This window comes from Trachypithecus francoisi, unplaced genomic scaffold (assembly GCF_009764315.1).
Source record: "Trachypithecus francoisi isolate TF-2019V2 unplaced genomic scaffold, Tfra_2.0 Lachesis_group5, whole genome shotgun sequence".
NCBI classification, from domain to species: domain Eukaryota; kingdom Metazoa; phylum Chordata; class Mammalia; order Primates; family Cercopithecidae; genus Trachypithecus; species Trachypithecus francoisi.
Genome location: NW_022681470.1, coordinates 63,048,414 through 63,065,423, shown reverse-complemented (window position 1 = coordinate 63,065,423; position 17,010 = coordinate 63,048,414). Strand labels below are relative to the sequence as shown.

Below are 17,010 nucleotides of genomic sequence, written 5' to 3'. Positions count from 1 at the left end.
TTATACTCAGCATATACTTCTAGATATACACCTGGGAGAAATTCTGACATATGAACACAAACAGGCATATGAGAACATTCCCTGTAGCAGTTAAAAATGAATGAACTAGATCTACTCTATGTATCAGCATAGATAGATGTCAAAAATAATGTAGAATTTATTTATTTATTTATTTTTGGAGACAGAGTTTCGTTCTTGTCATCCAGGCTGGAGTGTAATGGCCTGATCTCAGCTTACTGCAAGTGATTCTCCTGCCTTAGCCTCAGCTGGGATTACAGGTGCCCGCCACCATGCCCAGCTAATTTTTGTATTTTTAGTAGAGATGGGGGTTTCACCATGTTGACCAGGCTGGTCTCAAACTCCTTACCTCAGGTGATTCACCCACCTCAGCATCCCAAAGTGCTGGGATTACAGGCATGAGCCACCATGCCCGGCCATAATGTAGAATTTTAAAAGCAATTTCCAGAATAGTACAATGTATCATTTATTGGGAGTAAGAGAATGGGGACAAACATAGGCAGCGGTTTTGAGAAGTTCTGCTGTGAAATGGTAGGGATTGTAACAGCTGGAAGTGGGAGCATAGTGGCTGAGGAGAGTTATAATTTTTTTTTTCTTTTTAATGAATGTTACTAGAGCTTGTTTGCAAATAGGTGGGAATGATCTGGTAGAGAGACTGAAAAATCACCTACAAAGAGCGAAATCCTTTGGAAGGCGGAAGCTTGGGCTCCAAAGCACAAAAGGAGGATGCTACTATACTTTAGGCAGCTAAATGGTAAGTGGCCATGGGATGGAATGAAGGCCCTGAATTTGTAGGCTGTTGCAGATAGAACCTTCAAGAAGTAATGCTAATTGGCTGTCTGGTGACATTATAAAGGGGAGTCTGGTTAAAAGGCAGGACAAAGGCCAGACGCGGTGGCTCACGCCTGTAATCCCAGCACTTTGGGAGGCAGAGGCGGGTGGATCACCTGAGGTCAGGAGTTCGAGACCAGCCTGGCCAAAATGGTGAAACCCCGTCTCTACTAAAAATACGAAATTAGCTGGGCGTAGTTTGATTGTTTGTGATCCCAGCTACTTGGGAGGCTGAGGAGAGAGAATCTCTTGAGCCTGAGAGGTGGAGGTTGCAATGGGTTGAGATCATGCCATTACACTCCAGCCTGGCCACAGAGCAAGACTCTGTCTCAAAAACAAAAAAAAAGAGGCGGGACAAAAGGACCTACCTATGGTCACAGACTCTGCCCTTTCTGAGAGTCTGGGGCCCTGCTATTGTCACTCCTAACCTCTAATTTGCTCCAGGGAGAGTCCTAACAGTCCATCAGGCATACTGGAGATAATGTGAATTCAACAGCCAACACCGCACAATACCTTCTCTATTGAGCTGTAAGCTGCCTCTGGACTGGATGGGGTTTTGTTTTTATTCTTACCCTCAACACCAGTGCCTCTCACACAGAATTTAGCCAAGCCGGTGAGGTGCTAAGTGCTGCTGCTGCGCTATCAGAATGGCACAGGGGGCTGGTTCTAGACCGGCCTCTGCTGCTTACTCGTTCAGTAATCTTCTTAGAGCAAGTTCTTGAACTTCTCTGGGCCTCTTTTCTACCTCGCAGAGTGGTTAACTGCGTTTAGGATCTTGGAAGCACGTAACGCAGGAAAAGCACATAAGCCAGAAGTCTCTTGGGGACGCAAACACCAGGAATTTCTCCCGCTGTCCCCGTCGGTCAAGCGCACCAGGGTTCTCAGGTCTAGCTCCTTCCACCCCCCACCTCCACAAATATCCTCACTTTTTCTTCCTCTCCCTATGCCTCTCAGTCCCTCAACAGGGTCTGCGATCAGACGTCACTCCCAGGTGACTGGCAATCAGGGATGCTGCCTCGCCAACCTGGCCACCCTTGAAGATTGTGGATCCTGCACGGGCTAGCCGGCTGGCAGGGGGCGCGCCAACAGAGCCGCCAGCCGAAGTGCCCCCGGGGGTGGGAGGAGTGACCGCTTCTCACCAACCCGCAGGGACGACTCCACCTGTGGAGAGACGGCCCGAGAGTTCCAGGGTGAGTGCACGGAGGAGCTTATCTGCCTGCCTGCCTGCGGGTCGGTGGATCCTGCCGGCTGCTGGGTGCTGGCTTGCGTCGCCTGCTTGTCTCGCTCCCTGTCCCTCGTCCGCTACCCACTCTGGCCCCCCTCCCTCCAGCAGCCGGCCTCTCAGTCCTCCCGCCGGGTGGTTGCCTGCGAGCCTCACTCCGCCCTCCTCTGCTGGAGCCAACTGGCGAGCCGCAGGCCGCTGGGCTCTGCCTGGGAGCCCATAAAACCCCACCTGGCCGCTCCGCTGCGCCGCTGCTCACCAGGCACAGCCAGTGGACTTGGCTGGGGCTTCCAGCCCTGAGCGCGACACCGACAGCCCCGGACCGCGCCTCCAAGCAGGCTGAAGGGCTTCCGCTCTTGGCTTCCAGAAAAGTTTGGAGAAAGTGAATTTGAGGTGGATTGGAGAGTGGTAGCCCCTCCCCAGCCTTCTTTCCCTTCCAGAAGCCTCACTCTGCACAGCCTCCCCCATTCTTCCCGTCCTGATTCCCCGTCTTCCTGACCCCTCCTTCTCTCTCTCCTGGGTCCCTTCTCCTCACTGGGATCAGCGATCGATCGCAGTTACATTGTCTCCTTCCGTATTTCATCCTCCCTCCTCCTCTCTATCCCTGTCCTCTGAATGATTTCCACCTACTTACAAGCCTTCTCCCTGTCATTCTCACGCTTCTCCTTTCTCTCCGCCTTCAGCCTTTCCTTTGCCACTCCATTTTATCCATCAAACCTCTGGACGTGCATCCATATCCTCCCTCCATCCTCCCCTCCCAGCATACCTTGCTCATGGATTCTGGGCCTCTGTGGGATGCCACCCCCACTCCCTGGGGCACCCTCTCTGCCCCCAATGCCACAACACCCTGGTTGGGCCGGGATGAGGAGCTGGCCAAGGTGGAGATCGGAGTCCTGGCCACTGTCCTGGTGCTGGCCACTGGGGGCAACCTGGCTGTGCTGCTGACCCTGGGCCAGCTGGGCCGCAAGCGCTCCCGCATGCACCTGTTCGTGCTGCACCTAGCCCTGACAGACCTGGCCGTGGCGCTCTTCCAGGTGCTGCCCCAGCTGCTGTGGGACATCACCTACCGTTTCCAGGGCCCCGACCTCCTGTGCAGGGCCGTCAAGTACCTGCAGGTGCTCAGCATGTTCGCCTCCACCTACATGCTGCTGGCCATGACGCTGGACCGCTACCTGGCTGTCTGTCACCCCCTGCGCAGCCTCCAGCAGCCCGGCCAGTCCACCTACCTGCTCATCGCTGCTCCCTGGCTGCTGGCCGCCATCCTCAGCCTTCCTCAAGTCTTCATTTTTTCCCTGCGGGAGGTAATCCAGGGCTCAGGGGTGCTGGACTGCTGGGCAGACTTCCGCTTCCCTTGGGGGCCACGGGCCTACCTCACCTGGACCACCCTGGCTATCTTCGTCCTGCCGGTGACCATGCTCACGGCCTGCTACAGCCTCATCTGCCATGAGATCTGTAAAAACTTAAAAGTCAAGACACAGGCCTGGCGAGTGGGAGGAGGGGGCTGGAGGACTTGGGACAGGCCCTCACCTTCCGCCTCAGCTGCCACCACTCAGGGGCTGCCATCTCGGGTCAGCAGCATCAACACCATCTCACGGGCCAAGATCCGAACCGTGAAGATGACCTTTGTCATCGTGCTGGCCTACATCGCTTGCTGGGCTCCCTTCTTCAGTGTCCAGATGTGGTCCGTGTGGGACGAGAATGCCCCTAATGAAGGCAAGTGGGGTCTGTGTGGGGGCAGTGAGATGGGAGAGACAGGAAGAGAGGTGGGGGATTAGGTCAGGGTTACAATGCCTCCCAGGGCCAGGCAGGTGACAAACTAGTGGGGCAATGAAGTAAGATGGTGCCTCCTCCAAGTGAAAAGGGGCAGTTATGACTACCCTACCAATGCCATGTCAATACTCATCCAGCCTACCAATGCCATGTCAGTATCTTTTATGTGAAATTTCCAGCTTTAAAAATTTTGGTAACTAACAATTTTAAAATGCCATGTGGCACTAGTGAAATATGGCCATTAGCACATTTGGCCACCAACTACCAATTTGCTGGATGGGCTTTAAAATCATAGAATGGGCCGGGCGCGGTGGCTCAAGCCTGTAATCCCAGCACTTTGGGAGCCCGAGACGGGCAGATCACGAGGTCAGGAGATCGAGACCATCCTGGCTAACATGGTGAGACCCCGTCTCTACTAAAAAAATACAAAAAAAACTAGCCGGGTGAGGTGGTGGGCGCCTGTAGTCCCAGCTACTCGGGAGGCTGAGGCAGGAGAATGGCGTAAACCCGGGAGGCGGAGCTTGCAGTGAGCTGAGATCCAGCCACTGCACTCCAGCCCGGGTGACAGAGCGAGACTCCGTCTCAAAAAAAAAATAAATAAATAAAAAAAAAAATAAAATCATAGAATGATAGCAATTTGTCGCCCATGAACTTGCTCTCTCAGCCTCTTCCCTCCTGCACCTGGATAAGCCTTTGAGCTGCTTCTCAACAGACACTTCCAGTTAATTAGACTTGGCACATGAAAACCCTGAAATTTCCAGTTCAACCTCTTCATGTTACTAATAAGGAAACAGAGGCTCAGAGAGGAAATGTTACCAGCTGATGTGGTGAAGTCCCGGGTTCTTGGTGCCACAAACAAAGAATTGGATGTGACACACACAAATAGCAAAGTAGCAAAAGTTTATTAAGCACAGTAACACTCTCGGAGAGGAGAGAGCGGGCTGACCTCTGTGAAATGAGATCGGCATCAGTTTGGTGTACTTTGCACCTTTTTATGTGTTCTTTTTTTTCTCTTCCTGAGCTGCCTAATCTTTAGCCAGCATCTGCCTTTTGATAGGTGGGTTGCTTAGTTACTTTGGCCCTTGTGCACTTGCACGTGGCCTTCATCTCAATTTTAAGTGCATGCATTCTATGCAGTACCTATGCGTGAGCTTTAATGAGCTGATTCTCATATGGGGTCATTTTAGGGATACTTTTTCTCTCTAACACACATGCCCATCTCTGAGGAGCTGCCCCCTTACTGGGTTGGTCTGGATCTAGCCAACCAAGGGGCTCTTGATTCACTTCATATAACTTTTGTTTTGGTTCAACTTCTGCTTTTTATCTTGCCTCTTGCTCACCCTCCTCTTTATCCTGCTTCTGCTCCTACTTATTCTGCTTTTTATCCAACCTCTAATTCCCTCTGCTGTTTTCCTGCCTCAGAACCATGACTTGCCCCAGGCCTCACAGCTAGGGAGTGACAAAGTGAAGAATAAAGCCCAAGTCTTCTGTCTCCTTGTCTTTTTCCTCAACCTCATTAATAACTCTGATTTTAAAAGTGGTTATAAAAGGAGAGAGACCTTTCTTCTGTGTGAAAAGCAAAATGGGAACCTCTAAGAGAACTGTGCTCCAGCTGGCACATGGGAGGCCTGGCTCTCATCATTTTTCTGAGAGATGAAATAGAGGAGAGATGAAATAGAAGAGAGGGGAAATAGAGGAGAGATGAAATAGAAGAGAGGGGAAATAGAGGAGAGGAGAAATAGAGGAGAGATGAAATAGAGGAGAGGCATTCATGAATTTAACACAACCACGCAAGAGAAGTGCAAAAGTAATACCAAACTTCCTCTTAATACAATATCCCTTCTTAATCTAACCCTTTTGACATTGTCTAGGCAAGAGACTATTTGCAGATTATCCTTTAAGCAATGAGCATATTAATTCTAACCAACTGTGGGGACCTCCCTGCTCAAGCCAAGCACAGAATAGAAGGAAGGAGGGTTTCCTAGGTACAGGCACATTCAGCCCTCATGCTACTGAGGAGTGGCCTTCTGTATTTTACGTTTGAGTCACTTGAGACTCATAGAGGTAAAATAACTGGTCCAAAATGCCACTGCTAGTGAGAGACAGAGCTCAGGCTTGAATTGAGGTCTTTATGGGCCAAGCTTTATCCAGGTCATGGCTTTACTCCCAACATTGTGGCTTAGCCAGTGGCACCGGGGTGAGGTGTCATCTGCCTCTTTATTGAGAAGATGATGCTCCTGCCACTTAGCCAGTGCAGGCTTTCCTGCTTGCCCGTGGTGTCCACCATCATTATCAACCTGTCCCTCAACACCTCAGCCCTCGCTTGAGTACAGTGATTTACCACTTACCAAGGACTTCTCTGGGCAAGGAATGCATGGGACAGTGGGTTGCCCCAAAGGGTTATCTTACAGACAATGTGCTCCCAGGAAAATGAAAGCCCTTGGGGCAGAAATTCATTACTTTAAACTTGCTTTCCAGTACACAAAGTTCCCCTCCACCGTATGCTGGCCTCCAGGCCCCCTGGCCCCAAGTCTTTGGTCAGAGCCTGCCTGTTTGCTTGTCCCTGCCCCTGTCCCCGACCATCAGCTGAGTTTCTGGCAAGAGGCAACGGAGGCCAGGACTGGGTGTGATGTATCTACCCTCAAGGGCTGGGAAGCGCAACTGCCACTGCCTCTGGCACCTCCTCTGCAGCACTGCCTCTGTGGCATATCTTTAGCCCCTACCAAGGCCTGGCTCAGGTGAGCCAAACCAAACAGGCACTCCTAAATGAAGGAAACTGTGGACCTCCTTTGTCCCTGGCTTAATCTTGGACACTAAAGGCACACTGATGGAGCAGACAGGATGAATACTGTCCCCTCAGCCAAAACCACTTCCCAAATCTTCCGCAATTTGTAGTTACACATTAACTAGGGAGCAGGCCAGAACTCAGGCAAAACGGAAGGAAGATTGAGTTTGTTTTTGAGGCTTGTCCCTTGTATTAGTCCATTTGCACTGCTATGAAGGAATACCTGAAACTGAGAAATGTATAAAGAAAAGAGGTTTATTTTGGCTTATGGTTCTGCAGGCTGTACAAGTAGCACAGTGCCAGGCTGGGTGTGGTGGCTCATGCCTGTAATCCCAGCACTGTGCAAGGCTGAGGCAGGGGGATCAACTGATTCCAGGAGTTCAAAACCAGCCTGAGAAACAGTGAAACCTCATCTCTACTCAATATAACAAAAATTAGCCAGGCGTGGTGGCACAATGTTCACCCCTGTGGTCCGATCTACTGAGGAGGCTGAGGTAGAAGGATTGCTTGAGCACAGGAGCCATAATCACACACTGCACTCCAGCCTGAGGGTCAGAGCGAGACCCTATCTCAAAAAGAAAATAAAAAAGAAGCATAGTGCCAGCATCTGCTTCTAGTGAGGGCCTCAGGAAGCTTCCAATCATGGCAGAAGGTGAAGGGGGAAGCCAGCGTATCACACGGCAAGAGAGGACAAGAGAGAGAAGAGAGAGGTCCCAGATTCTTTCAAACAACCAACCCATGTCCAACACCGGGGGTTACATTTCAATATGAGATTTGGAGGGCACAAACATCCAAACTCTCTCTCTCTCTCTCTCTCTCTCTTTCTTGAGATGGAGTCTTGCTCTTGTCACCCAGGCTGGAGTGCAATGGCATGATCTCAGCTCACTGCAATCTGCCTCCCAGGTTCAAGCAATTCTCCCGCCTCCGCCTCCCGAATAGCTAGGGCTACAGGTGCGCATCACCACGCCTGGCTAATTTTCTGTGTTTTTAGTAGAGACAGGATTTCACCATGTTGGTCAGGCTGGTCTTGAGCTCCTGACCTCAGGTGATTCACCCACCTCGACCTCCCAAAGTGTTGGGATTACAGGCATGAACCACTGCACCTGGCTGACATCCAAACCATATCATCCTTCCTCCACTTCCAGGTGCTTCCCACTCTACCTTCACTTCTGTTCCCTGAACCAGTCCATCCAGGCCCAGATACCTTCAGCTTCCCACCTGTATGACTCATGCCCTCTATCAAATGTTCTCAGCCTATGTCTTCCCTTCTCTTGAGCCATGAGTTGCCACACCCATGAGCATGCCCCTGGGACATGTGCACAAGGAGCCAGTGTATCTGAAGCTTTCACAGTGCCTTGCAGAGTAGGCACTTGAGCTTTGCCTTTTATTTTGCTGGTTGAAGCTCTGGTGGAGTATAGGATCTCTACCTTGGAGCTGAAAGACTTCGAGTTGCAGCTGTTATTAACTGTGCTATAAAAACTAGAAAGCTTACTTCTAAGGTTCCTTCCAGTTCTGAAACTGCTTTCACTGATTCTACAACCTCCACTGAAGAGTAAGGTGACTCAGTATGCCGCCTATGCCATGGCTATAACCCATGACAGATCTAGCAGGAGGCCAAAGCTCATCCCAGCAGCTTTTCTGTTGCCATGAGGGTTTCATTTAGTCTTTAGAAAGAACATTTTGTCTGGAAGGAATTTTATAGCTTTGACATCCTCACATTTTGACTGCCCAAGAGAGAAATTAGTTTTTCCCTACAGAAAGGTGCATTTCCTAGGCACAATCTAAGAACACAGAACAAGTTCCAGTCTGGAGAGGGATGCTTGGAGGCCCAGTACGTAGAAGCTGCCCGCTCAGCTGCAGGCGGCAATGATGACATAGGTGTCTATAGGGCAGTCATGCTCCATTGCCTGCCCCATCAGATCCCCAGCATTGGGCCAGGCAGAGTTGATGTCCACACACTCAATGACTGAATATAGAATGAGTGGGCCTGCCCCTGAGGAATGGAAGGGGACAGAGTCCAGGAGGCCATGTGAATCCACGATCTATGATGTAAGTGGGGATGGAGATGGATGAGGCCTGAGCTTGGTTATTTTCCCTGCCTGTTTTACAGAAGTTGTCTCATTCTAGATCTACATCCATTAGGGGACTCAAGGTTTAAGTTTTGTAAAAAAGTTGGTTTCTCCTATCTGGCCTGATCCTATCCCTGACAACATTCCTTCTTCTCAATTAAACTTGAAGCAAACCTCAGCTCCTACCTTCACCCTGCAGTTACACAACAAAAACGAACAAACAAAATCAGCATGGTAAGACTCTGGAGCCAGGAGTCCCAGGTTCAAGTCTCAGCTGTGTGTCTCTCTAATTATAGGATCCTGAGTGACTCCCTTCTCTTCTCTAGGACTCAGTTTCCTCATCTGTTCCTCATCTGTGGGGCCTGGACGCTCTCCCGGGTCCCTTCGAGCTGCCATTCTGAGGCTTCTCATGCTTCTCTCTTGGTAGATTCCACCAATGTGGCTTTCACCATCTCCATGCTTCTGGGAAGCCTCAACAGCTGCTGCAACCCCTGGATCTACTTGGGCTTCAACAGCCACCTGTTACCGCGGCCCCTGCGTCATCTTGCCTGCTGTGGGGGTCGCCAGCCCAGGATGTGCCGGCGGCTCTCTGATGGCAGCCTCTCGAGCCGCCACACCACGCTGCTGACCCACTCCAGCTGCCCGGCCACCCTCAGCCTTAGCCTCAGCCTAACCCTCAGCGGGAGGCCCAGACCTGAAGAGTCACCAAGAGACTTGGAGCCGGTGGATGGGGAAGCCACCGAGGAGACCATCATCTTTTAGGAAAGACTCGCTGGGGTCTGGCACTGCCCCCAGGACTAGTGGAGGTTCTCTGCCAACCTCGGGCACTGGTCATGAGAGCTGGGAGGGTGAGGGTTGGAGTTAGAGGAACCCTGTCTGAAGCGGGGTGAAAAGGCCAGAGTGGGCCCCCTATCCTGGTGTCACAGCTGCCCCGAGAGTGAGGGCTGCCTCATGAGCTCCCAATCTCAGATGCTGGCAGTCGGGGAGAATCAAACTGCCAGTCTCCGTGGTCCTGCCATATTCACAGGGTGTCCATACACACATGGTGTCCCAGATCTAGGCTGGCCTAGGATGGTGCCGTCTAGGGATCCACGGGGGGCAGGAACCCAGAGGTTGGCCTTGTGCTCTGGCTACCTGTCTCCATTCTAACGTGACTGGCACATCTCAGCCTAACCAGGAGAGGGGAGAAGTGAAAAACTGTGAAGAGGACTCTATTTGGATCCTGGATTTTTTTTTTTTTTTGGTAGAGAGAAAATTGTTTCATGAAGAAAAGTGACTGGGTATGTAGGGCTTACCCTGTTGTGCCCAGCTGTCTGTTGAGGGGAGGTGGTCTCATGAAGATGCAGGATTCAGTACAGTACCTGGTACCTAGCAAGATCTCTGCAAATGCCAGTTCTTCCTCTCCCCATGCCACCCCCTATGACAGCGTGGATGACAGGGGAAAGTGTTGTCTATTCTCTGTGATCTGGTCCACTGTGAGTGTGGGTGGAAGGAAAGAGGGAGGGAAGCAGAAGATGAAAATGGTCATCATAAAATTAACAGCAGGAATAAGCCTCAAGGGCAGTGGGGACTTCTTGCCCTCCCTCCTTTCCCTAACCCGCCCCCCAGGGAGTCCAGCCTGCTCCTTCCTCAGGGGCTACAAACAGGGGACCTCCTTTAAAAAAAGGTGACATCGTTGTGGCTCTGGACACCCTCCAGGCTCTTCAGAGCTTCCACCATGAATCGTATGGATGCTGTGATCCAGTTAGGAGCCCAGGTTTGAATCTCAGTTCTGCCTTCAGTATCTGTGTGACCTTGGGTGAGTCACCATACATTTCCAGGACTCAGTCTCCTCATCTGTATAACAGTTGAGATGATCTCTAAGCTCCAACCTTCCATGATTCTGTAATCCTGAAAATGGTGTTACAGAGAAACACAAAGGATATTGTAAGCAACAGGGTCTAGAAGAGTTGTTGGATTTTGATGACAATGACATTGATATACTCTTTGACTCAATTCTGGTGATGGTGGGTCCCCCCATGGTCACACTGTCCACTTTTGTCCTCATCTGGGATGCTGAATCCTCCTCCAAGGCTGGAAGAGGCTATAGGCCAAGATAGAGCCAAGGTAGACTTTCTGGACTCCAGGGGACTTTTATCATGGGGTAGCTTCCCCCCCAAATTCTGATTCCAATTGAAGAGAGAGCCTTGCTGGTGGAAAAGACATTAGCTGAAACATCAGGAGAGCCGCATCCTGGTTCTGCCACCAGCAATGACACACATCAATAAAATGCTGGCCAGTCCTTGCTACCTTGGTTCTGGGAATCAAATAGGACTGTGGATATAAAAGTCATTTGTAAAGTCATGAGCTCTATACTAATGTAAGGAATTACTAATCTAATTAAAAGCTCCTGAGGGAAGCTCTAGGGAACACTTTCAGTCTCTACCCTTGACTCCCAGAGAAGCTTTGAGGAATGACTGTGGCTTTGCGGATATACTTCTTTAAGAGGCCACTCAGCTCTAAGAAGCCTCCTGAGGCTTTCTAAAAAGAAAAGAGCCTTGCTGAATGTTGTGAGTGAGCAAAGCATCCCAGTCCTTCAGTGCTAGAGAACTGGAGAGTGAGACCCTAATGGGACCAAGGCTCAGGCATATGGGAGGACCCACTCTCTCCCCCTCACTGAGTTCTGTTGCCCATATCAGCCCCTGACATCCAATACTTCTTCCCTGTCTATCTGCCCTGGTGAAGTGGGCTTAGAAGCCTTCCATGCCAGCCAGAGCTCTTGAATCTGCTCCCTCCCCTGCTTACATAAGCAGCCTCCCCACCCCCTTACCCCATCTTTAGACCACAGTTTCTGACCCTAATGCCTAGAGTTGGTAAATCTTTGTTCTTCATGATGACTGGGAGGTAGAAAGAACACCAGCTGTGTGCCCCAAAGACCTCACCCCTTTTCTACCTGTATCAACTTAAGCAAGTTGTCCAATCTCCCCGAGCAGTGCTTTCTTCACTTATTAAATAGAAATAGCAATGCCCACTTTGTTAGGAGGGATTTGTAAGATTAGATTAGAGATAGAACACTCAGCAGATGTTAGAGAGGGGAATAACGGCCTGGCTCCAGATTGCGTCTGGTAGATAACCTCCGGGGTCCTGACCCAGGAGAGTCTACAGTGCAGAGAGGAAAAGAGGAGACAGACCTGGGATCGAGGCTAAATCACCTTTCTTGTCTACCCTTTGCCTTCTATAGATCCCCTCTTACTACTGTGGTATTTTCTGTTTTGCATTGCACAAGAAGAATTTACTTAGAGTGGTGGCTTTGGAGTCCTACTTGTTCCTCCCATGGAAAGGCTACAGTTGATCTTTTCCAGAAAGCTGGTTCTGTCCTGTGATCTGGCCAGTGGGGAGCGACCGCACACTGGCTGAGGGCCTCGGGAAACCATTCCAGGAAGCTCCTAAAGGAAATGGTGGATCTCACTGGATCTATGAGTGAAAGTTCTGCAGGACCTATAGGAGGCTCGCCTGGCCAGTCTGGGCCAGAGGAAGAGCCTTGGATAGGGTTCAAGGAGGAGGGGCCCTGTGGAAGCAAGAAGGAGGCTCTGTGCTCTCTGGGGTGAATCCCATTTCTGACAGCTAACCCCAGGAGAAACTGAACAATGCCATCTCTGCTGGGGCACTCGTGTAAAATGTTTATATCATCCTGTGACTGTGAATGACAGTACTTTAGTCCCTTAAAACCTATGTACAAGCAGGACATGAGGGGCAGATGGGACAGAGAGGAGGGCAGGAGGGGTTCATCGATTGACTATGGGGATTTCTCAGAATCATTTCTTACACTGTTTGGTACAGGCCAGTACTTTCCCAGATAATGTGTCTGTGTTTTCTATGTAAATAGGTCTTTTATCTACTACAGGGCTATAGATTCAGCCCAGGCTGTAGCAGTTTATTCCTAGGTCAGAAACCCAGGTTGAAATTCACCAGTAGGCCGGGCGCGGTGGCTCAAGCCTGTAATCCCAGCACTTTGGGAGGCCGAGACGGGCGGATCATGAGGTCAGGAGATCGAGACCATCCTGGCTAACCCGGTGAAACCCCGTCTCTACTAAAAAATACAAAAAACTAGCCGGGCGAGGTGGCGGGCGCCTGTAGTCCCAGCTATTCGGGAGGCTGAGGCAGGAGAATGGCGTAAACCCGGGAGGCGAAGCTTGCAGTGAGCTGAGATCCGGCCACTGCACTCCAGCCTGGGCAACAGAGCGAGACTCTGTCTCAAAAAAAAAAAAAAAAAAAAAAAGAAATTCACCAGTAAAAAGATTTAACATCCAGGAAATTCCTGTGCGTCTTTAGTTTTCTAGGGACAATGATAATGGGATGTGCAAGATAAAATTAAAGTGTGTTTGTCTTGAGTGAAGGGGTGAGGTGGTTGGGGGAAGGGGCCACCCTGCATCCAGTTTAAGTGGGAAAAGCAGAGTGTCTTCGAATTTGTCATGGGGCCACAAGGTGGCAGTGTGGAGCCAAAAGTGGGCCTGGCCTGGGCTGGGCTTGGCTTGGCAGCTCCTGCCTAAGAACCAGCGTAAGGCCCTTTCTCTAGCCAAATATTGCTGAGATCCAGTGCACATTCTTTAACTCTACTGGAGAATACGAAGCAGTAATGACTCACAAGGAAGGCTAGGAAAGTCACCCAGCCTCTTAGCTTGTGAGTCCTCAAGTTCCAAAGAGTCTTGGTCCCTCACTTGACCCGGTTCTCCTGAGATACCTGGACATACACTTGGTTCTCTTGAAACCCATGGAGATTTGGCAAGGCAAAGAACAAGAGGTTTCTATTGCAAGGTGAGGAAATGAGTATAGGAATTCCTGCCCAGAAGGCAGCAAGACACATTAGTCAGTGTCTGAGGGCCCTAGTAGGACCTCAAAAAGCCACATGAGCTATAGTTACTTTACAGATTCTGGTTTAGAATCTGGAGGCATGGGTTAGGAGGCCTCCTTGAAAGTGCCTCGGAGCCCAGCAATCTGTCTCAATTCCAGAAGCAAAGAAACCCACTGATGTTGAGCATAAAATACCTCCTCCCCCTAGTAGGTCTTGGTGGCTAATAAGATGCTCATGGAATTTTGCTGCAATTCCCATGGTATGCATTTGGATGCTTGCTCCTTTAGAATAAGAATTCATTGAAGACAGGTCACATTTATTATGGTCTACTGTGGTCTATATTCCTAGGTCATTATTGGCATGTAATCTACCATCTAGTGGTTGCCAATAGCAAATCAGTTTTTCTGTGTCTTATTATCAGATACTTTTGGAAAAATCTTTGTCCAGTCCACGTCCTTGAAGAAACCCAGTGTGAAACAGTATGATTGTTCCTGGGAGGTACCAATGACATATAACATGGCAGAATGTGACTTCATTGAACTGGAAGCTATGCTCCTCAGAGGGTGGTTACTCATACAGGTGACTATTTGTATCGATTTAGACAGCTCATCCTTGAAGCTCATGGAAATATGACAAACAAAAGGCCGTTTTATTTCTAGGTGGCTTGCAGTGACTTTGAGGATTAGTTCAATTTAGCTGGCCCCAATCATTAGCTTATTGGCTCAAACTCCTCAGGAGGTGACATCAGCCTTCCTCTGTACTTATGAGGGCATCTGAGCAGTCATGTGCACTATTGAAGTTCTAAGCTCTTGGTAGAGTCACACGTTTAAATCTACTGTTAAACAGCACTCTCCAAGAATGCCTTCACTTTATAAGCAATCAGAAGGGGTTCTAATATAAACCTCCATGATATATTCACTATCGAATGTCATATTTCTGAAGCAGAGTTTATTATAGAGCTTAATCAGATAGATGTTCTATAATCATTTTACAGCCTCTGGTCTCTGGTCCCTCTGACGTCACCTCCCTGTGCCAGAGTATCACAGCAGCCTCTGAGCCCAGACACAGACAGTTCTCCAGACAGTGCCACTCAGGGCTGCCCCTCAGGCATTTATTGAGAGCCTGCAGCAGGTCAGATCTGTTCCTTTACCTTCTGCCTTTTTTCCCACCTGTTGATTTTCCACCCTTTTTTTCTAAACTGAGATCAGAAATCACCTCTTTCTGGGATGTTTTCTCTGATTAAGGCTGCCTGATTCTAGCATCCTATTCCCTGGATCTGTGTAAATACTGATAGGCTCTTGTTTCATTGCTCTGTGTTCACTGTTGGTTACATGTTGTTTTGTACATGTTCTCTGGCTCTTTCCTGTCCCCACAATTAGGTCATAGATGCCTTGACCCCACCCAATCTTCTTTTTTGTTGATCTCTCTCTCAACACCCAAGGCCTGTCCCAGAATTCTGAGGAAAGCAGGCAGTCTGTTTACTCTCATCCCGTCTTCTGATGGGAACTGTCTCAGCAGTGTCCCTGCAGTGTCTCTTGGGTGCATTGTAAATTGTCTATATCTCTTCAGTACACTTTTGAATTTTTTTTTTTTTGAAATGGAGTCTTGCTCTGTCACCCAGGCTGAAGTACAATGGCACGTCTCGGCTCACTGCAACCTCCACCTCTCAGTTTAGGCCATTCTCCTGCCTCAGTCTCCCAAGTGGCTGGGATTATAGGCATACACCACCACAACCAGTTAATTTTTGTATTTTTAGTAGAGGCAGGGTTTCACCATGTTGACCAGGCTGGTCTCGAACTCCTGACCTGAAATGATCCAACCACCTTGGCCTCCCAGAGTACTGGAATTATGGGGTGAGCCACTGCGCCTGGCATTTTTTTTTCCTTTTTTTAAGAGATCAGGTAGGGTGCAGTGGCTCATGCCTGTAATCCCAGTGCTTTGGAAGGCTGAGGTAGGAAGATCACTTAGGGTCAGGAGTTCAAGAGCAGCCTGGGCAACATAGTGAGACCCTCTTTACAAAACAATTTTTAAAATTAGCTGGGCATCATGGCATGCACCTGTAGTCGCAGCTACTTGAGACGCTTTGACAGGAGGATCATTTGAGCCCAGGAATTTGAGGTTACACTGAGTCATGATCATACTCCTGCACTCCAGTTTGAGTGACAGAGACCCTGTCTCTAAAAGTAAATAAATAGATAAATAATAAATAGAAGAAATCAATAAGAAGTAGAGTTTCACTTCTTGATGGGACAATGTTGCTGTTATTATTTTTGGTATTTATTCCTCATTCTACCTGTCTAATCAGTAGACTCTGTTGTGTCCCTTTAAGAAAAGCTTTGTAAAGAGAAGAATGACCATGGTAACTAAAAGGTGAAGGGACAAATAAACCAGCAACATTTTCCAACCCCAGAAACCCAAACCAGAATCATCCCCTTACATCACCTTGGGGAAGAATAACTCAGGAGGAGGAAAGCCTGCCTGCTGCTCTCAGGGCCAGGGCTGTAAAGGTCATCCACAGCCAGCAAATGGAGCATCGTTAATAAATCTCAGATGTCTGAGACCTGAATGCCACTGGTCTTGGGTTTGAATTTGACTAGGAGTAAACCTAGGGTTTCAATTCTGGGGGCATGTTTGTTTAGCTATTATGAGCAAAATTTCTTTTTATTTCATGTCTTAATTAGCTGTTGGAGAAAAATACTTCTCTAGTCACTGGTTACTCATGTTATCAATTTTAAAGCATTTTGATTCTCTGTGGTTTTCTAGGGCTAGGATATCTGAAAAGGATGACAAATTTTTCTTCATTTCTAACTTTTTGCTTTGTTTTGTTTTGAGACAGTGTCTTGCTCTGTCACCCAGGCTGGAGTGCAGTGCCACGATCTTGGCTCACTGAAGCCTCCAACTCCTGGGTTCAAGTGATTCTCCTGCCTCAGCCTCCCGAGTAGGTGGGATTCCAGGTGCCCGCCAGCAAGCCCGGCAAAGCTTTGTATTTTTAGTAGAGATGGGTTTCACCATGTTGGCCAGTTTGGTCTCAAACTCCTGACTTCAAGTGATCTACCTGCTTCAGCCTCCCAAAGTGCCGGGATTACAGGCATGCACCACCATGCCTGGCTCCAATTTTTCATAGTTCTTGATTTTATTAACTGTTTTATCACACTGATTAGAATGTGTAGAACAATGTTAGATAACAAAGGAAATGGTGTGGACTTCTTACTTTGTTTCTGACTTAATAGGACTGTGTCTAGGAGCTTACAGTTAAATATCATGTAATCTCCTGATTTGAGATAAATCATTCTTAATTGAGTTAGGGAGTGTCCCTGTATTCCTACTCGTTTTTTTTTTTTTTTTTTTAAAAGCCAGGAATGAATCTTAAATTGCATTAGATTGAGCTTTGGGAGATTTTTCTTGGAATAAGAGATTATGATGCTGGTTGATATTTACCAGAATTCCATTTGTCATCTTTGGCTTATAAGAAACAGCAGATTCA

General features: G+C 48.9%; 1 protein-coding gene across 1 annotated transcript; it reads left to right on the top strand.

The window, feature by feature from the left end:
• The first annotated feature begins 2,683 nt into the window (after positions 1 to 2,683).
• On the top strand, positions 2,684 to 9,972 carry AVPR1B (arginine vasopressin receptor 1B). Its single transcript, XM_033198517.1, has 2 exons — positions 2,684 to 3,784; positions 9,123 to 9,972. Exons 1-2 carry the CDS (start codon positions 2,845 to 2,847, stop codon positions 9,455 to 9,457), a joined length of 1,275 nt encoding a protein of 424 aa, XP_033054408.1. The 5' UTR covers positions 2,684 to 2,844; the 3' UTR covers positions 9,458 to 9,972.
• The last annotated feature ends 7,038 nt before the right edge of the window (positions 9,973 to 17,010 follow it).